The sequence below is a fragment of the Bos grunniens genome, chromosome 29 (genome assembly GCF_055505025.1).
Source record: "Bos grunniens cultivar Pamir isolate PY7600 chromosome 29, Bosgru_T2T1.0, whole genome shotgun sequence".
In the NCBI taxonomy this organism is placed as follows: domain Eukaryota; kingdom Metazoa; phylum Chordata; class Mammalia; order Artiodactyla; family Bovidae; genus Bos; species Bos grunniens.
Window position 1 is genome coordinate 28611467 of NC_141193.1, and position 22694 is coordinate 28634160.

A 22694-nucleotide genomic window follows, 5' to 3' on the forward strand; every position below is an offset into this window, starting at 1 on the left:
TCTGTCCATGGGATTTTCCAGACAAGAATGCTGGAGTGGGTTGCCATTTCCTTCTCCAGGGGATTTTCCTGACCCAGGGATTGAACCTGGGTCGCCTGCTTTGCAGGCAGATTCTTTGCTGATTGAGCCATTAAATATTTGAGGTGTCCTGCAGTCCATGGGCAGAGGGAAATGGCACCCCACTCCAGTACTCTTGCCTGGAAAATCCCATTGTCAGAGGAGCCTGGTGGGCTGCAGTCCATGGGGTCGCAAAGAGTTGGACACGACTGAGCGACTTCACTTTCACTTTTCACTTTCGTGCATTGGAGAAGGAAATGGCAACCTACTCCAGTATTCTTGCCTGGAGAATCCCAGGGACGGGGGAGCCTGGTGGGCTGCTGTCTATGGGGTCACACAGAGTCAGACACGACTGAAGCGACTTAGCAGCAGCAGCAGCAGCAGTACATGGGGCCTCAAAGAGTTGGATATGACGTAGTGACTGAACAACAGCAATGGGTAAGCATATAAACACACATTTACTAACATGCTTAACATCAGAAATAAATGTCCCATAAAGGAAAAAACTAGAGATATTATGTAAGTTCCTGTACATATCCCTCCCTGTCCTTTTCTTCTACTCTTTCCCTGGAAACTCTTTCACTAGGGCACTAAAATTCATTCACTGTCACCACTTTCAGCTCTTGTCTGAATGTTCTTCAAGCCTAGCTCCTCTTGGGGATTTGATGCCTTCCCCAGCAGCCCTCTTAAGTGGTGGCGGTTTTTCCCCTGCAGACTGTTTTTCCGGAGATGGATGAATGCCTGCTCTCCTTGTATCTTGTTGATTCCAGTCCGTCCTCCCTTGCTTAGCCCTAAAACTCCTGAGCTTTAAATCTCATCAGAGTTATCACTACCCAGCATTGTTGCTGCCCTTATTCCGTCCCTGATCTTCCAACAGGGAAGATTTTGTTAACAAAAAGTTTCTCAACAATTTTAGCTCCTGGTTCACTATTACTCTACACCCAAGCTCCTTTTTTAAGTATTTATAATCTCAGTGCATATATAGATGATTATTTTGGCATCCTGGCCTCTGTGTTCCTTGAACTCCCTTTTCCAGTTATCTTAGTCTCTAACTCAGCCTTTCATTCCCCTAGAACTTGCCATTACTAATGGCTACAACTCTTTACAATCTCATACCAAGTATCCACCTGTCTGACTAATACCCTTCTTCCTTCAACTCACCAGGACCAGATTAAATATAATTATGTTAATCTTCTTACTGCTGCTCCTTATCTTTATGCTCTTTTTTATGCTTGTTCAGTTTAAATCTCATATCAAATTATACTTTATGGCATATGCCATCGAACCCCTTGCTCCTCTCTCAGTCATACTTAACTTTGCAAAACAACTTCGTTAAACCCAGCTGTCTACCTACTACATGCTAGAACCATCAGAAAGAAAGAGATATATCTCACTTACTGACTTTATCTCGTGTTTGTGCCAATGGACCTCAACTAGGTCCTTAATGCTATCTGGCAGTCACACTTTACTTCTTTAAATTATTCGATTTCCCAATCTGCTGGATGACTGTTTTATAACCTTTTCTCTCTCTTATCTTGGATGTATCCTCCTTATTTTCAAGCTTGGCTGACCACTTTTCTAAGTCACTGAGAAAACTGAAGCAAGTAGAAGAGAAATTATTAATTTTCATTATCATGTCTGTCCCTCTACCAGTATCTTCATCTGTGTAATCTGCATTTCTTTCTGTTACCACAGATGAGCTGTCTGTCCTTCTGTCTAAAGCCAAGAACTCTGCTTGTGTCCTGAATCCATTTTTAGGGATCAGAAAGACTACCCCAGGTTTGCTGATTCAGTAAAAGACCTCACAGAACACAGCATGCAGCCACACTCAATGGCTATGATATATTGCAATGAAATAAGTAAAGCAAAATCAGCAAAAGGAAAAGAATGTATGGGACAAAATCCAGAGAAAATCAGATACAAGCTTGTAAGAGTTCTCGCCAGGTGGAGGGGACTCATGGGATGCACTTGATTTTTCTAGCGACAATGTGTGACATTGCACTGGAAGTGTTGACTGCTGCTGCTACTGCTGCTAAGTCACTTCAGTCGTGTCCAACTCTGTGCCACCCCATGGACTGCAGCCTACTAGGCTTCTCCATCCATGGGATTCTCCAGGCAAGAACACTGGAGTGGGTTGCCATTTCCTTCTCCAATGCATGAAAGTGGAAAGTGAAAGTGAAGTTGCTCAGTCGTGTCTGACTCTTAGCGACCCCATGGACTGCAGCCTACCAGGCTCCTCCATCCATGGGATTTTCCGGGCAACAGTACTGGAGTGGGGTGCCATTGCCTTCTCCCGTTGACTGCTAGGGAAGCTCATTAATGATGCAGCGCTGTAGGATTTTACTTGTCACCTTCTGCTGAGCTCATACCGATATTTCATAGTCCTAAAGGGAAGCAGGTGTTCAGTATAAATGACATAGTTTTGTACAAACTATGTCATTTGTGACAAAACTGTGTACAAAACTGTGTCATAGGTGAAGTGAAGTCAGCCACTCTCAGTAGTTCTGAGAGTGGTGGGAACACTCCCCAAAACCAGTTTCCAAACACCAGAACCAACCTTGCAGGCAGGCTTCTCTAAGAATACGTTTTAAGCCTGTTATAGTATGCCTACTTAGGGATGTTGCTTTTATAATTCTTTCTCCCTTAAACTGCATTTTGTGTCATTCTTTACTGAATCATTTCTTTCAACAAGTGAATGTGCTGTTAATTGTTCCTTATTTAAAAAATAAAAATTAAAAAAGCAAGAACAAAAAACCTTCTCTTGATCCTAGTTTCCCTGCCAGCTACTGTCAATTTCTCGATTTTCTTTTGGCTCAGTTTTCTCTTAAACCCATTCCTATCAGGCCTTAACCTCACCCACTCTGCTTATCTTTATATAAATGAATCTAGTGTTCAAGTCTCAACCCTCATTTTGCTTGACCTGTTAGCAGCATCTGCCACCACTTAGCTTTCCTTTCTCTATGATGCACATTCTTGACGTGGCTTCCAAGTCTCCAGATTCTTTCAGTTTTCTTCTTATTTCACTAGCCACCCCTTTTCAATCTTTTCTTCTGCCTGATCCCTTGTTAGCATAGTGCCGTAGGCTCTGTCCTTGATCCTCTTCTTGTCTCAATCTACATTGATTTCTTTGATGATACATCCAGTCTCACAGTTTTAAAATTTAAGACCATGTTGGTGCTAATTCTGTTTACTTTTCCACTTCATTCTTCTTTCCTATATGGCTGTTCTGTATCTCTACTCGGAAGTCTTACAGAATCTCAGACTCAACAGGTCTAAATTGAACTCCTGGACTTCTCCCCAAAGCCTGATTCATCTACAAGTCTTCCTCATCTACAGTTATTTATCATATATTCAGTAGTTATAATTTATAGTGTACTGTAAATGGTCCAGTTAAATCACTTTTTAATTTATATCCCTAGAAGGTAAATGTCATGGCAATTTGGCACCCATCATCATTTATTTTTAAAAAATGAATTATATGAAGAAATTCTTTTTTAACACTTCAAATTTTACATAATTTACTTTTTTCCACCTAAAATTTTCCTTCCACTTTTTTCTGTGTAATTTTTTCCTAATTTAAATGTGTTTTATATTTAAAGAGGCTTCTATTGTTTGTTCAGTCAAGTTTGCTATAACAAATGTGTATATACATTGAAGGGTTTTTATTTCTTTATCAGAACGGTCTAAGCCTTAAGCTTTTTCATTTGTTTTTTGAGGGTTTTTTTTTTTTTTAATACAGTTGTACAAGTGCATAATTGGTAAACCTTGAAATACTATAATATTTGACAAGTAATTATCAAACATCAAAAGTAAACTCATCCTAAATGCATCGGTTAACGAAATGAATGCAGGGGCTTTAAACAATATCTTCTTTTTCTTTTAATAATTTTGTTGATTTATTCATATGTGACTGTGCTTGGTCTTCATTGCTGCTGCACAGATTTTCCTCTAGCTGCGGCTCTCAGCAGCTGTTCACTCGTGTGGTTTTCAGGCTTCTCGTTGCGGTGGCTTCTCTTGTTGAGGAGCATGAGTGCCAGGGTGCTTGGACTTCAGTAGCTGCAGCACGTGGGCTTCAGTAGTTGCTACTCCCAGACTCGAGAGCACAGGCTCAGTAGCTGAGGCACACAAGCGCAGTTGCTCTGTGGCGTGCGGGATCCTCCGGGATTAGGTGCTGAACTCATGTCATCTGCCCTGGCAGGCAACTCCTCAGCACTGAGCCACCAGGGAAGCCCAACCAAATTTTCTTTATTTGTAGATGAATGAGAATTATTCCTAGAATGAGATGCTTCTCCTTCAAGTATATTCTTTTTTTCATGTTAGTATAAATTAGGCTTGTTCAGATAAATAAGTAGATTGGAATAGAAATGGTACTGCTTTAGCAGCTTTAATCTTTTTTGGGTGAACTCCTGAATTACAGCTGCAAATTACAAAGTGATTTGTCATAAAAGTAATATTTAATGGTCTATCACCTAACAATATTTAGCTCAGCTTTCAATTTTACTGAAGTCAGAGAACTGGTGTCTACATGTCTCACAAAAGCATTTGTTACTGTAATGAGAGGAGGTATTCCCTTTTTTTGGAAGAAAAGCTATGAGCAACATAGACAGCATATTAAAAAGGAGAGACATTACTTTGCCGACAAAAGTCCATCTAGTCAAAGCTATGGTTTTTCCAGTAGTCATGTGTGGATGTGAGAGTTGGAGTGTAAAGAAAGCTGAGCACCAAAGAGTTAATGCTATTGAACTGTGGTGTTAGAGAAGACTCTTGACAGTCCCTTGGACTGCAAGGAGATCAAACCAGTCAATCTTAAAGGAAATCAGTGCTAAAGCTGAATGCTAAAGCTGAAACTCCCAATACTTTGGCCACTTGATGGAAATGTCTTTTCCACACATTGGAAAAGACCCTGATGCTGGGAAAGATGGAAGGCAGGATGAGATGGTTGGATGGTATCACTGACTCCATCGACATGAGTTTGAGTAAGCTCCAGGAGTTGGTTATGGACAGGGAAGCCTGGCGTGCTGCAGTTCATGGGGTTGCAAAAAGTTGGACATGACTGGGTGACTGAACTAAACTTACTCACTTTTTTAATACTGATAATGTACTTTGAATGTCCTTCTCGCCCTTTATTTTTTTGTTCTGTTTTGCTTTCCTGGAGGATTGCAGCCTACTTTTTCTTTTGGTAACATAGGAGAAGGGCAATTGTGAAAAAGTATCAGATAGGGGAGAATTGTTCATAAACATATTCTCACATGTTGTAAATGTTAGATGTTGGAGAAAAAGAGCACATTAAAATTATATTCCTTGTAAAGTTTGAAGATCTCTCAAGGTGGACATATCCACTTGAAGATATGTCCTGTGATATCCTAGTAAAACCTTTTAAAAATTCATTTACTATTTTTCATAGTTATGTCATAATTTTTTACATTTAAGTCACAGTTGCAATTTTTCACACTTGCGTAAGGGTTAACTCATACTTGAATTATACTTAAATCACAGTTACAATTTTTCACACTTACAGTTAAAGCCAAAAGCATTTTGAACAGTTAATTATTGTTTTAAAGCTCACAAGTAATGATTATTTGCACTTAATTGAATTAAATTTAATTTTACTTTTTCTGAGTGAAACTATTCTTCATGATTAAAAAGTCATGATGATATTTTGCCTGAAAATTGCATTAAATATGTCATTTGTTTAAAATATCTGATATCTTTGTAGGACTGAGTCTTCCCAACTATAAGTGTAATATATCTCTGTTTATCAAAATGTTTTATGTTAATTTAGTAAAGTTTTCTGTATTTCTTTTTCAGAGAGTAGTCCTGCATATTTCCTGGAGATTATTCCTAGATATATTGATTTTTATAGTTATAGTATGAATTATAATACAGGTGAAAAGCCATTCATGGCACTCAGATGGGGGTAATATATAGAATGCTTTTATGTACAACCAAGAAATGTCTGAAGGCCCAGTCATTGTGTAACAAGTCTGTTTATCACTGGGCAAATAAAAGTATTTTACAGAATTCTACTGATTTGTTTTTCCATAGGAAAGAAGAAGACAATTTGAACAAAATCTCAGAAAAACTGGTCTTGAGTTGGAAATTGAAGATAAAATGGTAAATGTAGTTATTAGTCTATACCAGAGTCTTGGTTTTTTAAGTTTTGTTTCCTTGTACTCTGACCTTTGACTGACTAGATTGTGTTTGGGAGCAAAATAAGTTTTTCTGCCTACAGACATTTACACTGGGGTTGATAGGGCCTGTGATATTTCAGGTAAATAACTAGGTCAGTGCTCTGAAATTGAGATGATGAGTAATGAGTGGAACACTTTAAAAATAGGCATGCATAGTTCTCGTCAGGATCCAGAGAAAGGAAAGACATGGCTTTTGTTTCATATCTGTCTCATTTTGAAGGCGGCCTATAATCTAACACCTTAACTAGTTAACCTGGCTGTCTTGCAACACAAACTTTTAGTTAAGGCCTAGACATATTTTTCTGTTCATTAATATGACATTTTTTTCCCCTAACCTACCATTTACTTGTTGTATTGAATTCCTTTCCAAATTGCTTTTAAAGACCTATTTCAGATCCAACCCTGTCCAGGAAACTCTTAATACTCTAGTTCTAAATTACTATTCTCTACTTCGTATTTATTGCTGAGTTTTTTTCTTACTAAACTCTAATAAATATGAATTATACCACGTATTCTATCTGTAACTTAACTATTTTCCTTTGTAATGAACTGTTGTTACCTAAAGTTCTTCTGGGTATAGGCAATACATTGAAACTGGGTAAGAAGAGCAAGTACATCTTATGCTTTGCGTGTATTTCTCATATACCCTAAGCACAGTTCTGAGCTAATAGCTAGTTGTTAAAAACTTAAGAGATTGTCCAGAATCGCATGTGTTTCTATGGATATCAGGCTAGTGTACATTGACCCTGAAATATATTTTTAAAAAGACTCTCGCTTTGTTTTTCTATGTCTCTTTCTTTCTCACACACATGCATGTGCGTGTATATACATGTGTATGTGTGTGTGTGTTGTTATTTTTAGCTGCCAAGTGGTATCTGACTCTTTTGCAACCCAGTGAACTGTAGCCCACCAGGCTCCTCCATCCATGGGATTTCCCAGGCAAGAATACTGGAATGGGTTGCCATTTCCTTCTCCAGGGGATCTTCCCAACCCATGGATTGAACCTGTACCCCTCCTGCATTGCAGGCAGATTCTTTACCACTGAGCCACCAGGAAAACCCACATATTATACATACATATATATATATATATATATATATATCTCACATATATATATGAGAAAGAAATGGCAATCCACTCCAGTATTCTTGCCTGGGAAATCCCGTGAACTGAGGAGCCTGGTGGGCTACAGTCCATGGGGTTACAAAGAGCCAGATACAACTGAGCAACTAAACAAGAAGAAGGTATGTACCACTGTTTTAAGCATTACTCTTCTAGAAATTTTGCTGAAATTTTTCAAAAAATTGAAAATGCTGTTACATCTTTAATTTGGGGTTTTATAAAAATTTTCTTTCTTTAATCAATTTAGTAATCTTTCCACTATTTTGCCTCCATTTTATACAGAACTCCGAAGATGGAAGGACTTATTTTGTCAAGATCCATGCCCCTTGGGAGGTGTTAGTTACTTATGCCGAAGTGTTGGGAATCAAAATGCCTGTTAAGGAGAGTGATATTCCCTCAGCTGACAGACTCCCTTTTAGTTGTATGCTTGAGCCTCTGAAGCTCCCAAGGGATGTGAAGCATCCTACTCCGGATTATTTCACTGTCCAGTTCAGCAGACATCGGCAAGAGCTCTTCCTCATTAAAGATGAGTCAAGCTTCTTTCCATCCTCATCAAGAAACAGAATTGTAGGTAGAGAAGACCTTTGGGTACATCTCTTCAAGTGTGCTTTTATGTGTGTACATGTGCAATACTATGACTTACAAGGTGTTTCTGGGTAAACTCTGATGTGTTCCATGATACTGGGCAGGTTTGAATGTCCATCTTGGACCACTTAACCCTGTCAACCTCCCTACTTCTCAAATTGTTTAAAAGTGAGTAGTTGACAGTGTGAATATAGCAAAGAGAGGCCTCATGCAATATTGGGGGAATCACTTAATTGAGACCTAGAGGACTTTGATGTTGTAAGATTTCTGTAAAATCATTAGGAGAAATATTGGTCATTCCAAATGGAAATGAAATGTTTTAATTTCTTTACATATGGTGTTGACTGTAAAAAAAGCACAACCTAAATATTGAGAATTATGTTTTTTTCAGGGACATTGTCATAGACTATAGCCTCTGAGGAACTGTTACAAAAAGGTCATGGAGAACCCAGGATAAAAAGAAATTTTTGCTAGGAAAAAAACCAAAAAACATGTAATGGAGCATAAAAGATTACTGCTAATCACAAAACACAGATATCTCAAGTTAATAATTTTAGTGCTCTTCTGGGTATAGGAAGATTCTGGAGTCTGGGATCGTTGAAATTATTCCTTTGATATACCTCTTAACTATGTAGGACCCTATCCTGCTTTTCTCTGTCCTGAATTGCCCATTGTGGGATGGCTGCAGTGGTTAATGGCTTGTTGCCAGGCAACATTCCTTGTATATTGAAATGGCAGGCATTATTTTATTTTGTCCACAATAGACAGCATTTGAGAAACATCAGAGCTTTTTCCTTTCATTTAAAACCATTTTCAGTCTTTTTTATAATAGTATTTCCTCTCCGGTTGTAGTCCTAGAATCTTTAAATTTCTCATTAAAAATCTCTCACCGTTTCTTTACCCCTGTTTGTTTTTGTTAAAAGAACAGTAATGCCCACCTCATAGGTTACCCTGAGAATTAAATGAGTTAAGGTGTGAATGACTTTGAGTAGTTTTGGGAATGCATGAGGGATTTGCTAAGTGTGAGATCCTATTATTATTGATCTGACTTTAGAGGAAAAAAATTCAGGTACTTTGTTACTCTTTCCCCATGTATCTGTTACCTACTAATGAAATCACCAGGGTTCTAACAAAGACAAGAGTCTTCTTGAGATTACTTACTCTTTCCTTGAGGAATGAGTGACTTCATTCACTTAGATTCACCACTCCTAAGTGTCTAAGAAGGATTTTGAAATAATCATTCTTCTAGTCCCTAGATCTGGTTTTTGAAAAATTCACTGACAGGAACATTAAACAAAATGTAGTACCTAGAATTTAAATAAAAATGCAAATCAACAAACTAAAAGTTCTCTCCCTTGTCTTACCTGGATTAAAAAGCACCAGCAGCAGGAACAGCAGATCTAAGAGGCAATATTTAAGGGGATGTTGAGCACATGGCATGAAATCAGAAAGCCAGGTTTCAATTCACAAGTCTGCTTTATAAACAAGATAATCTGTCTTGAGCAGATTATGTCTTGAGCCTCACGATGTGTATTTCACAGATGACCCCTCTATTAGGCTTGGCTGTACTATTTGCCACATAATTTATTCTAAGTTCATGTACTAATTGAAGTGTTCATAATAATAAAGCTTCTCATATATCTATGTGAAGCAGGTAGCTACAACTTGGAACCAGATGCCTAGACTACACTCCCATATAGAGACAAGGAAACAGCAATGCTGCCTTCCTTGATGTTTTCATTTGAAAGAGATGGTTCCTAGAAAACTTAAGAAAAACACTCCTGAGTTAGAGAACTGGCAAGAAGTTTATTTAGCTTTTAAAAGGATTTGCATACATCTCTGAGAGAAGAGAAAAAGAGTTTATAAGTCTCTGAAGGAAATGCTTTAAGATTTGGCACCAGGGAAATGTCTGTTCATTCGTTCCTTTCTACATCCATCCATCCTTCTTTACTCTCTTTTTTCCTTCCTTCCTCTCTTTCTTTCTTACTATTTTGACATATACCAAATGCATGTATCCAAACTTGTATTCTTCTTAGTCATATTTGCAAGTATATGCTTAAAACAGTGACACCTCAAATGTGCAAAATAGTTTTGAGTTTCCTTAAAATACTAGTATTGTTAATAATAACAAATATTTAAATCAGTGCAGTTCAGTTGCTCACTCATGTCTGACTCCTTGCAACCCCATGAATCGCAGCACGCCAGGCCTCCCTGTCCATCACCAACTCCCAGAGTTCACTCAAACGCATGTCCATCGAGTCGGTGAAGCCATCCAGCCATCTCATCCTCTGTCGTCCCCTTCTCCTCCTGTCCCCAATCCCTCCCAGCATCAGAGTCTTTTCCAATGAGTCAACTCTTCACATGAGGTGGCCAAAGTATTGGAGTTTCAACTTTAGCATCAGTCCTTCCAAAGAAATCCCAGGATTGATCTCCTTTAGAATGGACTGATTGGATCTCCTTGCAGTCCAAGGGACTCTCAAGAGTCTTTTCCAACACCACAGTTCAAAAGCATCAATTCTTCGGCACTCAGCTTTCTTCACAGTCCAACTTTCACATCCATACATGACCACTGGAAAAACCATAGCCTTGATTAGATGGACCTTTGTTGGCAAAGTAATATCTCTGCTTTTCAATATGCTATCTAGGTTGGTCATAACTTTCCTTCCAAGGAGTAAGCGTCTTTTAAATTCCTGTCTGCAATCACCATCTGCGGTGATTTCGGAGCCCAGGAAAATAAAGTCTGACACTGTTTCCACTGTTTCCCCATCTATCTGCCATGAAATGATGGGACCACATGCCATGATCTTAGTTTTCTGAATGTTGAGCTTTAAGCCAACATTTTCTCTCTCCTCTTTCACTTTCATCAAGAGGCTTTTTAGTTCCTCTTCACTTTCTGGCATAAGGGTGGTGTCATAGGCATATCTGAGGTTACTGATATTTCTCCCGGCAATCTTGATTCCAGCTGGTGTTTCTTCGAGCCCAGTGTTTCTCATGATGTACTCTGCATATAAGTTAAATAAGCAGGCTGACAATATACAGCCTTGACATACTCCTTTTCCTATTTGGAACCAGTCTGTTGTTCCATGTCCAGTTCTAACTGTTGCTTCCTGACCTGCATATAGGTTTCTTAAGAGGCAGGTCAGGTGGTCTGGTATTCCCATCTCTTTCAGAATTTCCCACAGTTTATTGTGATCCACACAGTCAAAGGCTTTGGCATAGTCAATAAAGCAGAAATAGATGTTTTTCTGGAACTCTCTTGCTTTTTCGATGATCCAGTGGATGTTGGCAATTTGATCTCTGGTTCCTCTGCCTTTTCTAAACCAGCTTGAACAACTGGAAGGTCACAGTTCACGTATTGCTGAAGCCTGGCTTGGAGAATTTTGAGCATTACTTTACTAGCATGTGAGATGAGTGCAATTGTGCGGTAGTTTGAGCATTCTTTGGCATTGGCTTTCTTTAGGATTGGAATGAAAACTGACCTTTTCCAGTCTTGTGGGCACTGCTGAGTTTTCCAAATTTGCTGGCATATTGAGTGCAGCACTTTCACAGCATCATCTTCCAGGATTTGAAATAGCTCAGCTGGAATTCCATCACTTCCACTAGCTTTGTTCTTGTTCGTAGTGATGCTTTCTAAGGCCCACTTGACTTCACATTCCAGGATGTCTGGCTCTAGGTGTGTGATCACACCATCGTGATTATCTTGATCATGAAGATCTTTTTTGAACAGTTCTTCTGTGCATTCTTGCCACCTCTTCTTAATATCTTCTTCTTCTGTTAGGTCCATACCATTTCTGTCCTTTATCGAGCCCATCTTTGCATGAAATGTTCCCTTGGTATCTCTGATTTTCTTGAAGACATCTCTAGCCTTTCCCATTCTGTTGTTTTCCTCTATTTCTTTGCATTGATTGCTAAGAAAGGCTTTCTTATCTCTCCTTGCTATTCTTTGAAACTATGCATTCAGATGCTTATATCTTTCCTTTTCTCCTTGGCTTTTCGCTTGTCTTCTTTTCACAGCTATTTGTAAGGCCTCCCTCGATGGCCATTTTTCTTTTTTGCATTTCTTTTCCATGGGGATGGTCTTGATCCCTATCTCCTGTACAATGTCACGAACCTCAGCCATAGTTCATCAGGCACTCTATCAGATCTAGTCTGATATTTAAATAGCACTAATATTTAAATAGCACTTACTATATCCTAGACACTGTTTTTTGTACAACATAGTGATTCAGTAGTTTTGCTGGTTATATTCCATTTAAATGATAAAATACTGGTTATATTCCCTGTGCTCTATAATATATCCATGTATCCTATTTATTTTGCATATAATAGTTTGTATCTCCTATTTCTTCTCCTTATCTCACACCTCCCACATCCTTCTCCCTTCTGATGACCACTAGTTTGTTCTCTCTGAATGTTTCTGTTTTGTTATATTTATTCATTTCATTTTATTTTTTTTAGATTCTACATATCATATTCTACATATTTGTCTTTCTCTGACTTATTTCACTTAGTGTATTACCCTTCAGGTTCATCAGTGTTATAGCGAATGGCAAAATTGAATTCTTTATTGTGGCTGAGATCTATACTCTCAGATCTATACTTACCCTTACAGTTTTCCCTTTTGTTATTACTTTATGATAATAAAGTTTAAACACAGGCCTTCCATGGTCCTCTTCTGTTTCATAAATTGTTACCTGAACTATTTATCCTCATCAATCCCGTGAAACAAAGTACTTGCCAAGTGAATTAACCAAACTTCAATTGGACTTCTTTCTTCCCCTAAAGTCCCTAAACTTTGATGTACCCATAACCTGAGCCAACGTTGGCATGTAGACTAGCCCTTCCTTAACACAAAGAAAGATACTTCGTGAACCTGGCTTACTTCTCCAGGTTCCCATATCTCTCTTGCAGTAGTCTGCCTCATCCTCTCCCTATAATCCTTCAAAGTCTTTCCTAAGTCTAAATTTGTTTTTATTTGACAATATCATGCTGTATTTATTAACATAGCTTTATCATAAGTCTTAATATCTGGAAGAATAAAGTTTTCCACTTTGTTAGCTCCCCAATATGGAGTTCTTTTTGGTGAATCTTTCCTTGGGAAATAATCCAAAGTATGTAAAATAGCTAATATTTATCACATTATTTATAAAATTAAAACTACCTCACATAAATTATCATTTATTTACCAGACATAAGTATTGAACAGCCCTTAAAATGAATAACCAGATTAGATAAAGATTCAAGATTGTAATCAGCAATTCCTTCGATAATAAAATGTTTAAAAGGTGAGGAGAAGAGAAATAGACCTATACAGTGCAAAAAAGCCCAAAATCAGAAAAGCTGATTGTTCAAGTTCAAAAGTTCAAAAAACTTTTGAAAAGTTTCTGAAAGACAAAAAACAGATGAGATTGAATTGACAAATATACAAGAACACAGCCCAAGGAAAATATAGAGTTTTATAAAGGATAAGACTGATAAAAATATATAAATGATCCCATAGTAGTTATATAGAGAGGTATGATCTTCTTGAGTTAATAAATTCATCATCTTGTGTTAATATTAGGAAAAGGCCCTGTATAAAACATCAGAGTAATGAATTAGAAAGCATTCAAGACAACTTGGCCAAGTGTCAATTCTACTCCCTATTACCCTAACTCAACTGTTAGGAGCAGTGATATTAGACTCCAACTTAAAACCCCAATTATAGTATCAATTCTGGTACAAAGTACTCCCAGAGGAGCTTGGGACGTGAGAAGAAAAAATAAGTTATAAGCCATTCTCCCTCTCCCTGAGGGAATAAGGAGCTCTCATACCCAGGAGGTGAAGTACCTGTAACTACACAATCCTACCTTCTGCATCTTCCCCCAAACAGCAAGGGGAAGATTCCTTCCATTACCAGAGCCTGTATCTGCATTGAGAAAAAGTGTGTGTGTGTGTGTGTGTGTGTTTAGTCGCTCAGTCATGTCTGACTCTTGCAACCCAATGGACTGTAGCCTGCCGGGCTCCTTTGTCCGTGGGGATTCTCCAGGCAAGAATACTAGAGTGGGCTGCCATGCCCTTCTCCTGAGAAAAAGTAGACATTGTTAAACGGTGATTTTGAAAAATGTGGAAAGCATAAGTTTCTGAAAGGTGTGTCTATGCTTACCTCATAGGTTTATTATATTCTCTCACGGTGTCCTTTTGGCGTGGAGGATGGGAAGAAAAGGTTTGGCATTGAAAGACTGCTAAATTCTCACACTTACTCGTCTGCCTTTCCACTCCATGATGTAAGTATATGCTTGGTTTAGAAATACTGAGCCTGTTTTTGCTTTCCCGCATTCAGAGACTTACTTGTTGGGAGACAGAATCTTCCATCTGTTTCCTCTTTCATGACAGGTTGCTTAATCTCGCTTATGTTGGGGAAAATCCCTTGCATTCCCTAGGTCCAAGCCGAGAACTATGCTGAAACACATAGTTAAAACCTCTCCACATTGAGGTTTCAATGGAAATTTATTAAAACATCTTTACATTTGCACATGAGTTTTCTTTAGAACCCATATTGAAAACGGAAGTTATATTATTAGTAAAAGAATATTTTAGAATATAGCTTTTGAAAATTTGTATTCAGATTCATCAAATCTTTTCTTACTTGTAAAGTTTTGAAGTTGTAAAGGACTTAAATTTTATGCATTCTTGTATTCATTCATCAAATGTACAATTGGTTTTAGTTATAATGTAAAAAATTCCATGGACAGAGGAGTCTGGTGGGCTACAGTTCATGGAGTTGCAAAGACAGACATGACTGAGCAACAGAGCATGCATCTTTGCAGAGCATTCTGCTAAGTATTATTGGAACACGCCATGAATCCAGGCTCACAGGCTAGGAATTTCTGGGAAGTAAAGCATTAATACAAATGCAAAACAAGCTAAAGACTTCTGTCCATAAGAAAGATTCAAATAACTGAGATTGTGCAGAAGGATTCCTTGGGCCTGGCAGATCATGTTGAGTTCAACAAAGAAGTGACATTCATATCATGCATCCATTCAACCAAACCTACAGCTTGACTTGTCAACCAAGACAGCCTAGTTTCTGGGGCTATCTGAGAGAAATCTTTCCTTTTGGATATTTAGTGTTTAAATTTCATCACCTGTTATCAGCAGGCATTATTTGGCTAAATTCATGTGAACTACTTAGGATCATTTCCTGGAGCTTTGCTTTCCTTTGTTCCTGTTTAACTCTTCCACACTTATAAAGGCTTTTTGATGATGATCTCTTTTTGAGAAACACATACCTTTAGAATATAGAAGAATTAGGTATTTCTGTTTAAATAAGTGGCATCTAAATCATTGCCCATGTTTTTGAAAATTATGTTGCTCTCATGGTTTCCAAAAGCCCAACAGGCAACCTCTCTCTTTTCAGCTATCCTCTGTCAATATTTATTCAAGTGTTAGCTGTTGACTCTAAGTCTGTTTAACATTGGTTAGTTGATTATCTTTCCTATGTTAGCTACAAGGGTATAGAGGAATTTTCCACAATGAGTGGCAATTCGCAATACAAGTATCAATTGAGGTGAATTTAACTTGTTTTAGAGAAACTCCCCCCATGCCCGCCCCCCCACACACACTTTTTTTTTCCACTGGGCCCAAGAACTTCTAGGGGATTATGTATTTTAAACAATGCCAAGATATTTGATCAAGTAGAAAGATCTATAGCAGTTTAATAAACACTTTGCAATGCAGTCTTTGTATGTCTTTCTTCACCAATGGGTTCATTCTTTTTTTTTTTTTGAAGATTTTAAAAAATCTTTTCAGTTCCTAGCAAGCAGAAAAACCAGAGTTTCATTGACTTTCATCTTTTAAAAAAATATTATCTATATTTATTTGTGGTTGCGCTGGGTCATTCTTGCTGCAAACAGGCTTTCTCTGGCTGTGGCAAGCGGGGGCTACCCTTGGCTAGCTACCCTTTGTTGCGGTGTGCAGGCTTCTCATTGCGGTAGCTTCTCTTGTTTCAGAGCAGAGGCTCGAGGCGCCCAGGCTGCAGTAGCTGCAACACGTGGGGTCAGTAGCTGCAGAGTGCAGGCTCTTGGTCACGCAGGCTTCAGTAGTTGCTGCACACAGGCTCGGTGGCTGTGGCTTGTGGGCGCCATAGCACACGGGCTTCAGTAGTTGCTGCACACAGGCTCGGTGGCTGTGGCTTGTGGGCGCTGTAGCATATGGGCTTCAGTAGTTGCTGCACACGGACTCAGGAGTTGTGCCATGTGGGCCTAGTTGCTCCATGACACGGATCAAAGGGCTGTCCCCTTCTTTGGCAGGCAGATCCTTATCCACTGTGCCACCAGGAAGTTGCTTTTTTTTTTTCCTTAAATGTTTTGAGGATTGTTTGTTTTCAGGGCATTGATTCTTTTCTAACTACCAGACTGTCTTCAGTAACCAGCAATTTTAACCCATACATCTAACCTTTTTGTAGAGTCCTCCATGCTCACTAGAAAATCAGTCTTACTAGGCTGTTGCTAGAGAGAGCTATCATTTACTGTTAATTTTTAACTCTTTTTCTTTATTCTCTCCTCAATACAGGTTTAGGTACTAGACTTTTCCCTTACGTGCTTTAAAGAAACTTTTTTTTTTTTTTTTAAGATATCCAAATAGGCTACTTTTTTCTTTGTCGTTTCTCAAGATTCAGTAGGACTAGCTACAGGAGATGAAAGTTGGAATCTGGATGATATAAAATTTTATACCTTGTCATACAGAGATTTTTCATATGTGTTTAATTTTAAATTAGGTGTTTGCTCCATGTTGTCTTCAGCACTTTGTTTTTCTAGGCAAATGGTTAAAGAAACAATATTGAACAAATATATATAGATAGTGCTCTGCATGCGTACTCAGTCGCTCAGTCAGGTCCTACTCTCTGCAACCCCAAGGACTGTAGCCCACCAGGCTCCTCTGTCCTTGGAATTTTTCAGGCAAGAATACTAGAGTGGGTTGCCTTTTCCTACTCCAGGAAATCTTCCCAACACAGGGATCAAGCATCTCCTGCATCTTCTGCACTGGACAGCAGATTCTTCACCACTGCACCATCTGAGAAGCCCTAGACAGAGCTCTGCTAAAACCTAATTAACTTTATATAAATAAGGCTACTTGGAGCTTACCTAGTGGTCAGTGGTAGATAACCCACCTGCCAATGCAGGAGACATGGGTTCAGTCCCTTGGTCAGGAAGTTCCCCTGGAGAAGGAAATGGCAACCTACTCCAGTATCCTTGCCTGAGAAATCCCAGGGGAGAAGAGCCGGGCAGGCTACAGTCCATGGGGTTGCACAACTTAGCATATAAACAACAGTATTAAGGCTATTTGGTACCTAAAAATGGGGGAGGAACTTATGCATGAAATAATATTGAGGCTCTGAAGTGCCTTTGACTGTGTGGATCACAACAAACTGTGGAAAATTCCTAAAGAGATGGGAATACCAGACCACCTTGCCTGCCTCCTGAGAAATCTGTATGCAGGTCAAGAAGCAACAGAACCAGACATGCAGCAGCAGACTGGTTCCAAATTGGGAAAGATATACATCAAAGCTGTGTATTGTCACCATGATTATTTAACTTATACGCAGAGTACATCATGTGCAATCCCAGGCTGGATGAAGCACAAGCTGGAATCAAGATTGCTGGGAGAAATATCAATAATCTCAGATATGCAAATGACACCACTGTTATGGCAGAAAGAGGAGAGAAACTAAAGAGCCTCATGATGAAAGGAAAAGAGGAGAATGCAAAAGCTGGCTAAAACTAAACATTCAAAAAACTAAGATAATGGCATCCAGTCCCATCACTTCTTGGCAAATAGATGGCGAAACAGTAGAAACAGTGACAGACTATTTCCTTGGGCTCCAAAATCACTGCAGATGGTGATTGCAGCCGTGAAATTCAAAGATACTTGCTCCTTGAAAGAAAAGCTATGACCAACCTAGACAGAATATTAAAAAGTACAGACATTATATTGCCAACAAAGGTCTGTCTAGTCAAAGCTATGGTTTTTCCAGTAGTCATGTATGGATGTGGGAGTTGAACCATAAAGAATGCTGAGAGCTGAAGAATTGATGCTTTTGGACTGTGGTGCTGGAGAAGACTCTTGAGAGTCCCTTGGACTGCACAGAGATCAAACCAGTCAGTCCTAAACTAAATGAGTCCTGAATACTCATTGGAGGGACTGATGGTGAAACTGAAGCTCCAGTATGCTTATGTTCTCCAGTATGCTTCAGTATGTTCTTATGCGAAGAACTGACTCATTGGAAAAGACCCTGATGCTGGGAAAGATTGAAGGCAGGAGGAGAAGGGGATGGCAGAGGATGAGATGGTTGGATGGCATCACCAACTCAATGGACATGAGTTTGAGCAAGCTCTGGGAGATGCTGATGGACAGGGAAGCCTGGCGTGCTGCAGTCCATGGGTTCCCAAAGAGTCTGATACAACTGAGCGACTAAACTGAACTGAGAAGTGCTAAAAGTCTGTTTTATATATTTTAATTAAGTTTTTTGGGGAAATGGGTGTCAGTAATAGCCAGTGACTTTGGATCATTCACTTAACTTTGCTTGTGGTTGTTTTTTCATCAATAAAATTAAAAAGTCAGCCTATTTTCAAACAGTCAGCCTATTTTCAAAGTCCCAGCCAGTTATAGTTGTAGGAATCCCTGAGCTATGACTATTGGAACTTGAGTAGGAATGAAAGGAGCATTCCACATCAAAGGAGCAGCTTGAGTTAAACCAGTCTCAGGCTTCCACTTGTGGTTTTAGATAACCAGGTGTGAGAATTTAATAAATAGAGCACTGTTATTTTCATTTGTTACAGAGTGTAGCAAATATACTACACTCCATAATACACTAAAGTGAAAGTGAAAGTCGCTCAGTCGTGTCCGATTCTTTGCGATCCCATGGACTGTACCCTCCATGGAATTCTCCAGGCCAGAATACTGGAGTGGGTAGCCTTTCCCTTCTCCAGGGGATCTTCCCAACCCAGGGATCAAAGCCAGGTCTCCCGCATTGTAGGCAGATTCTTTCCAACTGAACTATCAGGGGAGCCCATAATATACTAAATGGTACAGTAATTTACATCGATGGAATATGAAAATCCAAATTGAAAAATGAAAAAGAACATTTGTGTCATCCACTCGCCTTCTTATAAAAGCAGTGCTCCTTCATTATCCTGTGTCTTTTGTTTTGCTGTTCAGTAATTTCTTCTTGCCTACTGTAGGGTCAATATTGGAAGGCATCAGAACCTCCTAATCCTGTCAATCAAAGGAACATACTCTACCGGAACTGGGCTCGGTTTTCTTATTTTTACAAGGAGCAGCCTTTTAATTTGATTAGGTAAGTTTCTTACACAAAATCAAACTGATTAAAACTTGATTATGTCCTTTTTATTCACAATGGCATCACATTCCATTCTTTTTACTCTTTTCACCCACTGTATTTCCTATCTGCTCAGTTTTGTATCTAAACTATCATTTAGTCATTCATTTGTGAGAAAAATGCTGTTGTGAATGAGAATGGTCTTAACCACTATGCAGAGATAGCTCAATGGTTCAGAGGTTAGGCCTTAGTATTTAGGTAGATTAGGTTCAAATCCAAGTTCTTTCTCTTAGAAACATATAAACATGTTCAAGTTATTTAACCTCTAGGAGACTCACCTGTAAAATAGGAATAACAATAGTACTTTCCTTTTGGGGTTATTTGATAATTAAATGATATATGTATATTTTTTAGAATGGGGTTAGCGCTTAGTGTTTAATATATTTATTTTGTGTTTGTTTGTTTTTCTCTGGGTCCAGGAATTTAGAAGATAACAGAAAAGTTGTATATAGTTTGTATATATCGATCTCAGCTGTGAAGGCAGTTGTTCTATTATTTCAATTCCTAGTTTCATTGGCTGTGCAAGAAGAGTCTGGTTGCAGGTTCTTGCTTTGAACCATAACAACGCTACATACATACGGGGTGTTAGGAGACTCCCGCTATGGTTTCAGTAAAGAAACAATCAGATGACAGAACCCCTGATTGCTGTATTTTTACTCAATGATTTATGTTTTAACTGCTCTGCTTGCATAGCATCACAGCCTCTTTTTTATAAGACCTATTTGGATGTGTATATGCAGGTCAACTGAAATGTTATTCCAACAGTCTTATTAAAGGCAAATAAGAAGGGAAATTTTTAAGAATAAATAAAAGACAGCTAGCATATAAACAACGGTTTCTATAAATCATTATATGAACTCTTCATTGGATGGATATTTTAGTTGTTCTGATTAGTAGTCATTTAATTTTTTACGTTATAAAAGTAGCACATGTATCTGAAAAAATTCTAAGCAATAAGGATGTGTGCAAAGTAAGTGAAATTCCACCTCCCTTAAACTCCACCAAAGTAACTATGCTTGATTTGGTGATAGTCATTCAGCTTTATTTTTATGTGCATGCATAACAAAATACATACACAATTTTTTTTTTCCTGGAGCAATGGAATCTTTACTTACTTTTTTGCTAAGATTTTATTTTATCACTAAATAATATATTGTTCATATACTTCCCTGTGAATGCACCCAGATCTAGCTTCTGCTTTTTAACAGAACACAGAGTACCATATTATAAATTTTACATAACTCTTTTATCTATTTTTCTTTTGAAAAAGATTAGGCTGTTTCAAAAATTTCACTATTACAGTCAGTGCTGTTAAGAACATTTGCCGACATTGTGCCCTCAGAGAGTGTTTCCATAGTATACTTTCAAATCAGCAAGGTTGTCAGAATAAGGCTTACATATTTTACATTGCTGAAAATATATTGAGGGTACTTAGCTGTCTACAGATATTTCTGCTATAAATATTCCCCAAAGGTTTATACTTATAACCTTTGATATAGACAAACACATTACATCTCAGATCAGTACCTTGTTAGCACTTTCTGATTTTCTTTTAGAACAAAGTGGAAGCTCAGATATTTCATCAGATAGCAATATCTAACTTAAATTTAATAAATTTTTAAAGTTTTTCATCATATTATAGCTTTTCATTTATAGCAAATTGTACTGCTTTTCCATTTCAGTAATAGATAATCTTTAAAATAAAGTTAAAATTTTAACAAAATTTATATAAAGAATTAATGAGTAGGTGTGAAGTTTTTAACCAGGTAAATCAAAAAGACAGGAAAGAAAACACCATGTTATCACAGAGAAAGGAATTGCAGAAAGCAGTTATTATCCTTAAGGTTGCTTCTCAGTGATTATGTAGGACAGTATCCTTATTCTTACTAATAGACAATGAAGTATTTAAGGTAAAGGACCATGAAGTACATATTCAAACAACTTATTTGTAAGTAATTCAAATATATACATACATACAGCTACCCACTCTAGTACTCTTAGGCTTACCTGGTGACTCAGACGGTAAAGAAACCACCTGCAATGTGGAAAACCTGGGTTTGATCCCTGGGTTGAGAAGATTCCCTGGAGTAGGGCATGGCAACCCACTCTAGTATTCTTGCCTGGAGAATCCCCATGGACAGTGTGTATACACACACACACACACACACACACACGTGTGCGTTAGTTACTTAGTCGTGTCCGACTCTTTGTGACCCCATGGACTGTAGCCTGCCAGGCTCCTCTGTCCATGGCATTCTCCAGGCAAGAATACTAGAGTGAATTGCCATTTTCTTCTCCAGGGGATCTTCCTGACCCAGGGATCAAACCCTGGTCTCCCGCCTTGCAGGCAGATTCTTTACCATCTGAGCTGTAGGGAAGTTCATATATATATGGGGCACATATATATGGGGCAATATATGAAGTGAGATAAAATGCAATGGCATTGAAACATGTATAATATCATGTATGAAACGAGTTGCCAGTCCAGGTTCGATGCACGATACTGGATGCTTGGGGCTAGTGCACTGGGACGACCCAGAGGGATGGTATGGGGAGGGAGGAGGGAGGAGGGTTCAGGATGGGGAACACATGTATACCTGTGGCAGATTCATTTTGATATTTGGCAAAACTAATACAATTTGTAAAGTTTAAAAAATTAAATTAAATTAAAAAAAAATGCAATGGAATAATATTTTACTTATAATAAAAGAATTAAAGGGTACATAGGTATTATTTGAATTATTCTTACAACTTTACCTCTATATTTGAAATTATTTCCAAAGAAAAATATTTAATAAAAGGAGAGTCCTGAAATAGATCCATATATATATATATATATATATATATATATATAGGTAGATTTTCAATAAAAGTGCCTGTTGTTCATTGGGGGAAGCATAGTCCTTTCAAAATATGATACTAAAACAAGTAGCTATCTACATGAAAAACATGAATCTTGACTCTTTTCCTGTATAAAAATTTAAACTAATGAATCTTGACTCTTTCCTGTATAAAAATTTAAACTAACTTGAAATAGATAAGAGAACTAATTATAAGGACTACAATTACAAAACTTCTAGAACATACAGGAGAAAACTGTGTTAGGCATGGACTTTTCAGATAAAATGCAAAAAGCACAGTTTTAAAAACAAAAATTTAATTTCAAATATTAGATTGTATGCTCTTTAAAAAACACTGTTACAGAAATAAAGAGCAAACCATAGGCTGGAGAAAATGCTTGCACAACACACATATCAGTAAAGGACTTTTATCCAAAATATTTAAGGAACTTTTATGACTCAATGATAAGAATAAAATGGAAAAAAAGATTATAAAAGATTTGTCAGCAAAGAAATATG

At 38.0% G+C, this 22694-nt stretch overlaps 1 protein-coding gene across 12 annotated transcripts in view; it reads left to right on the forward strand.

The window, feature by feature from the left end:
- Positions 1–22694, forward strand: part of ANO5 (anoctamin 5) — a 93842-nt gene that overhangs the window by 31405 nt on the left and 39743 nt on the right. For 7 of the 12 annotated variants that reach the window (XR_015158078.1, XR_015158076.1, XR_015158077.1 and 4 more), the window contains 4 exons: positions 6103–6171; positions 7653–7937; positions 14108–14221; positions 19178–19293. Coding sequence is in view for 9 of the 12 variants with exons in the window: in XM_086385605.1 (XP_086241731.1) it covers positions 6103–6171; positions 7653–7937; positions 14108–14221; positions 19178–19293 (584 nt within the window). In the remaining 3 variants the exon portion in view is untranslated. Of the gene's footprint in view, positions 1–6102; positions 6172–7652; positions 7959–14107; positions 14222–19177; positions 19294–22694 lie in introns of all 12 variants that reach the window. The other 5 variants (XM_086385604.1, XM_086385600.1, XM_086385601.1 and 2 more) reach the window with 1 other exon arrangement.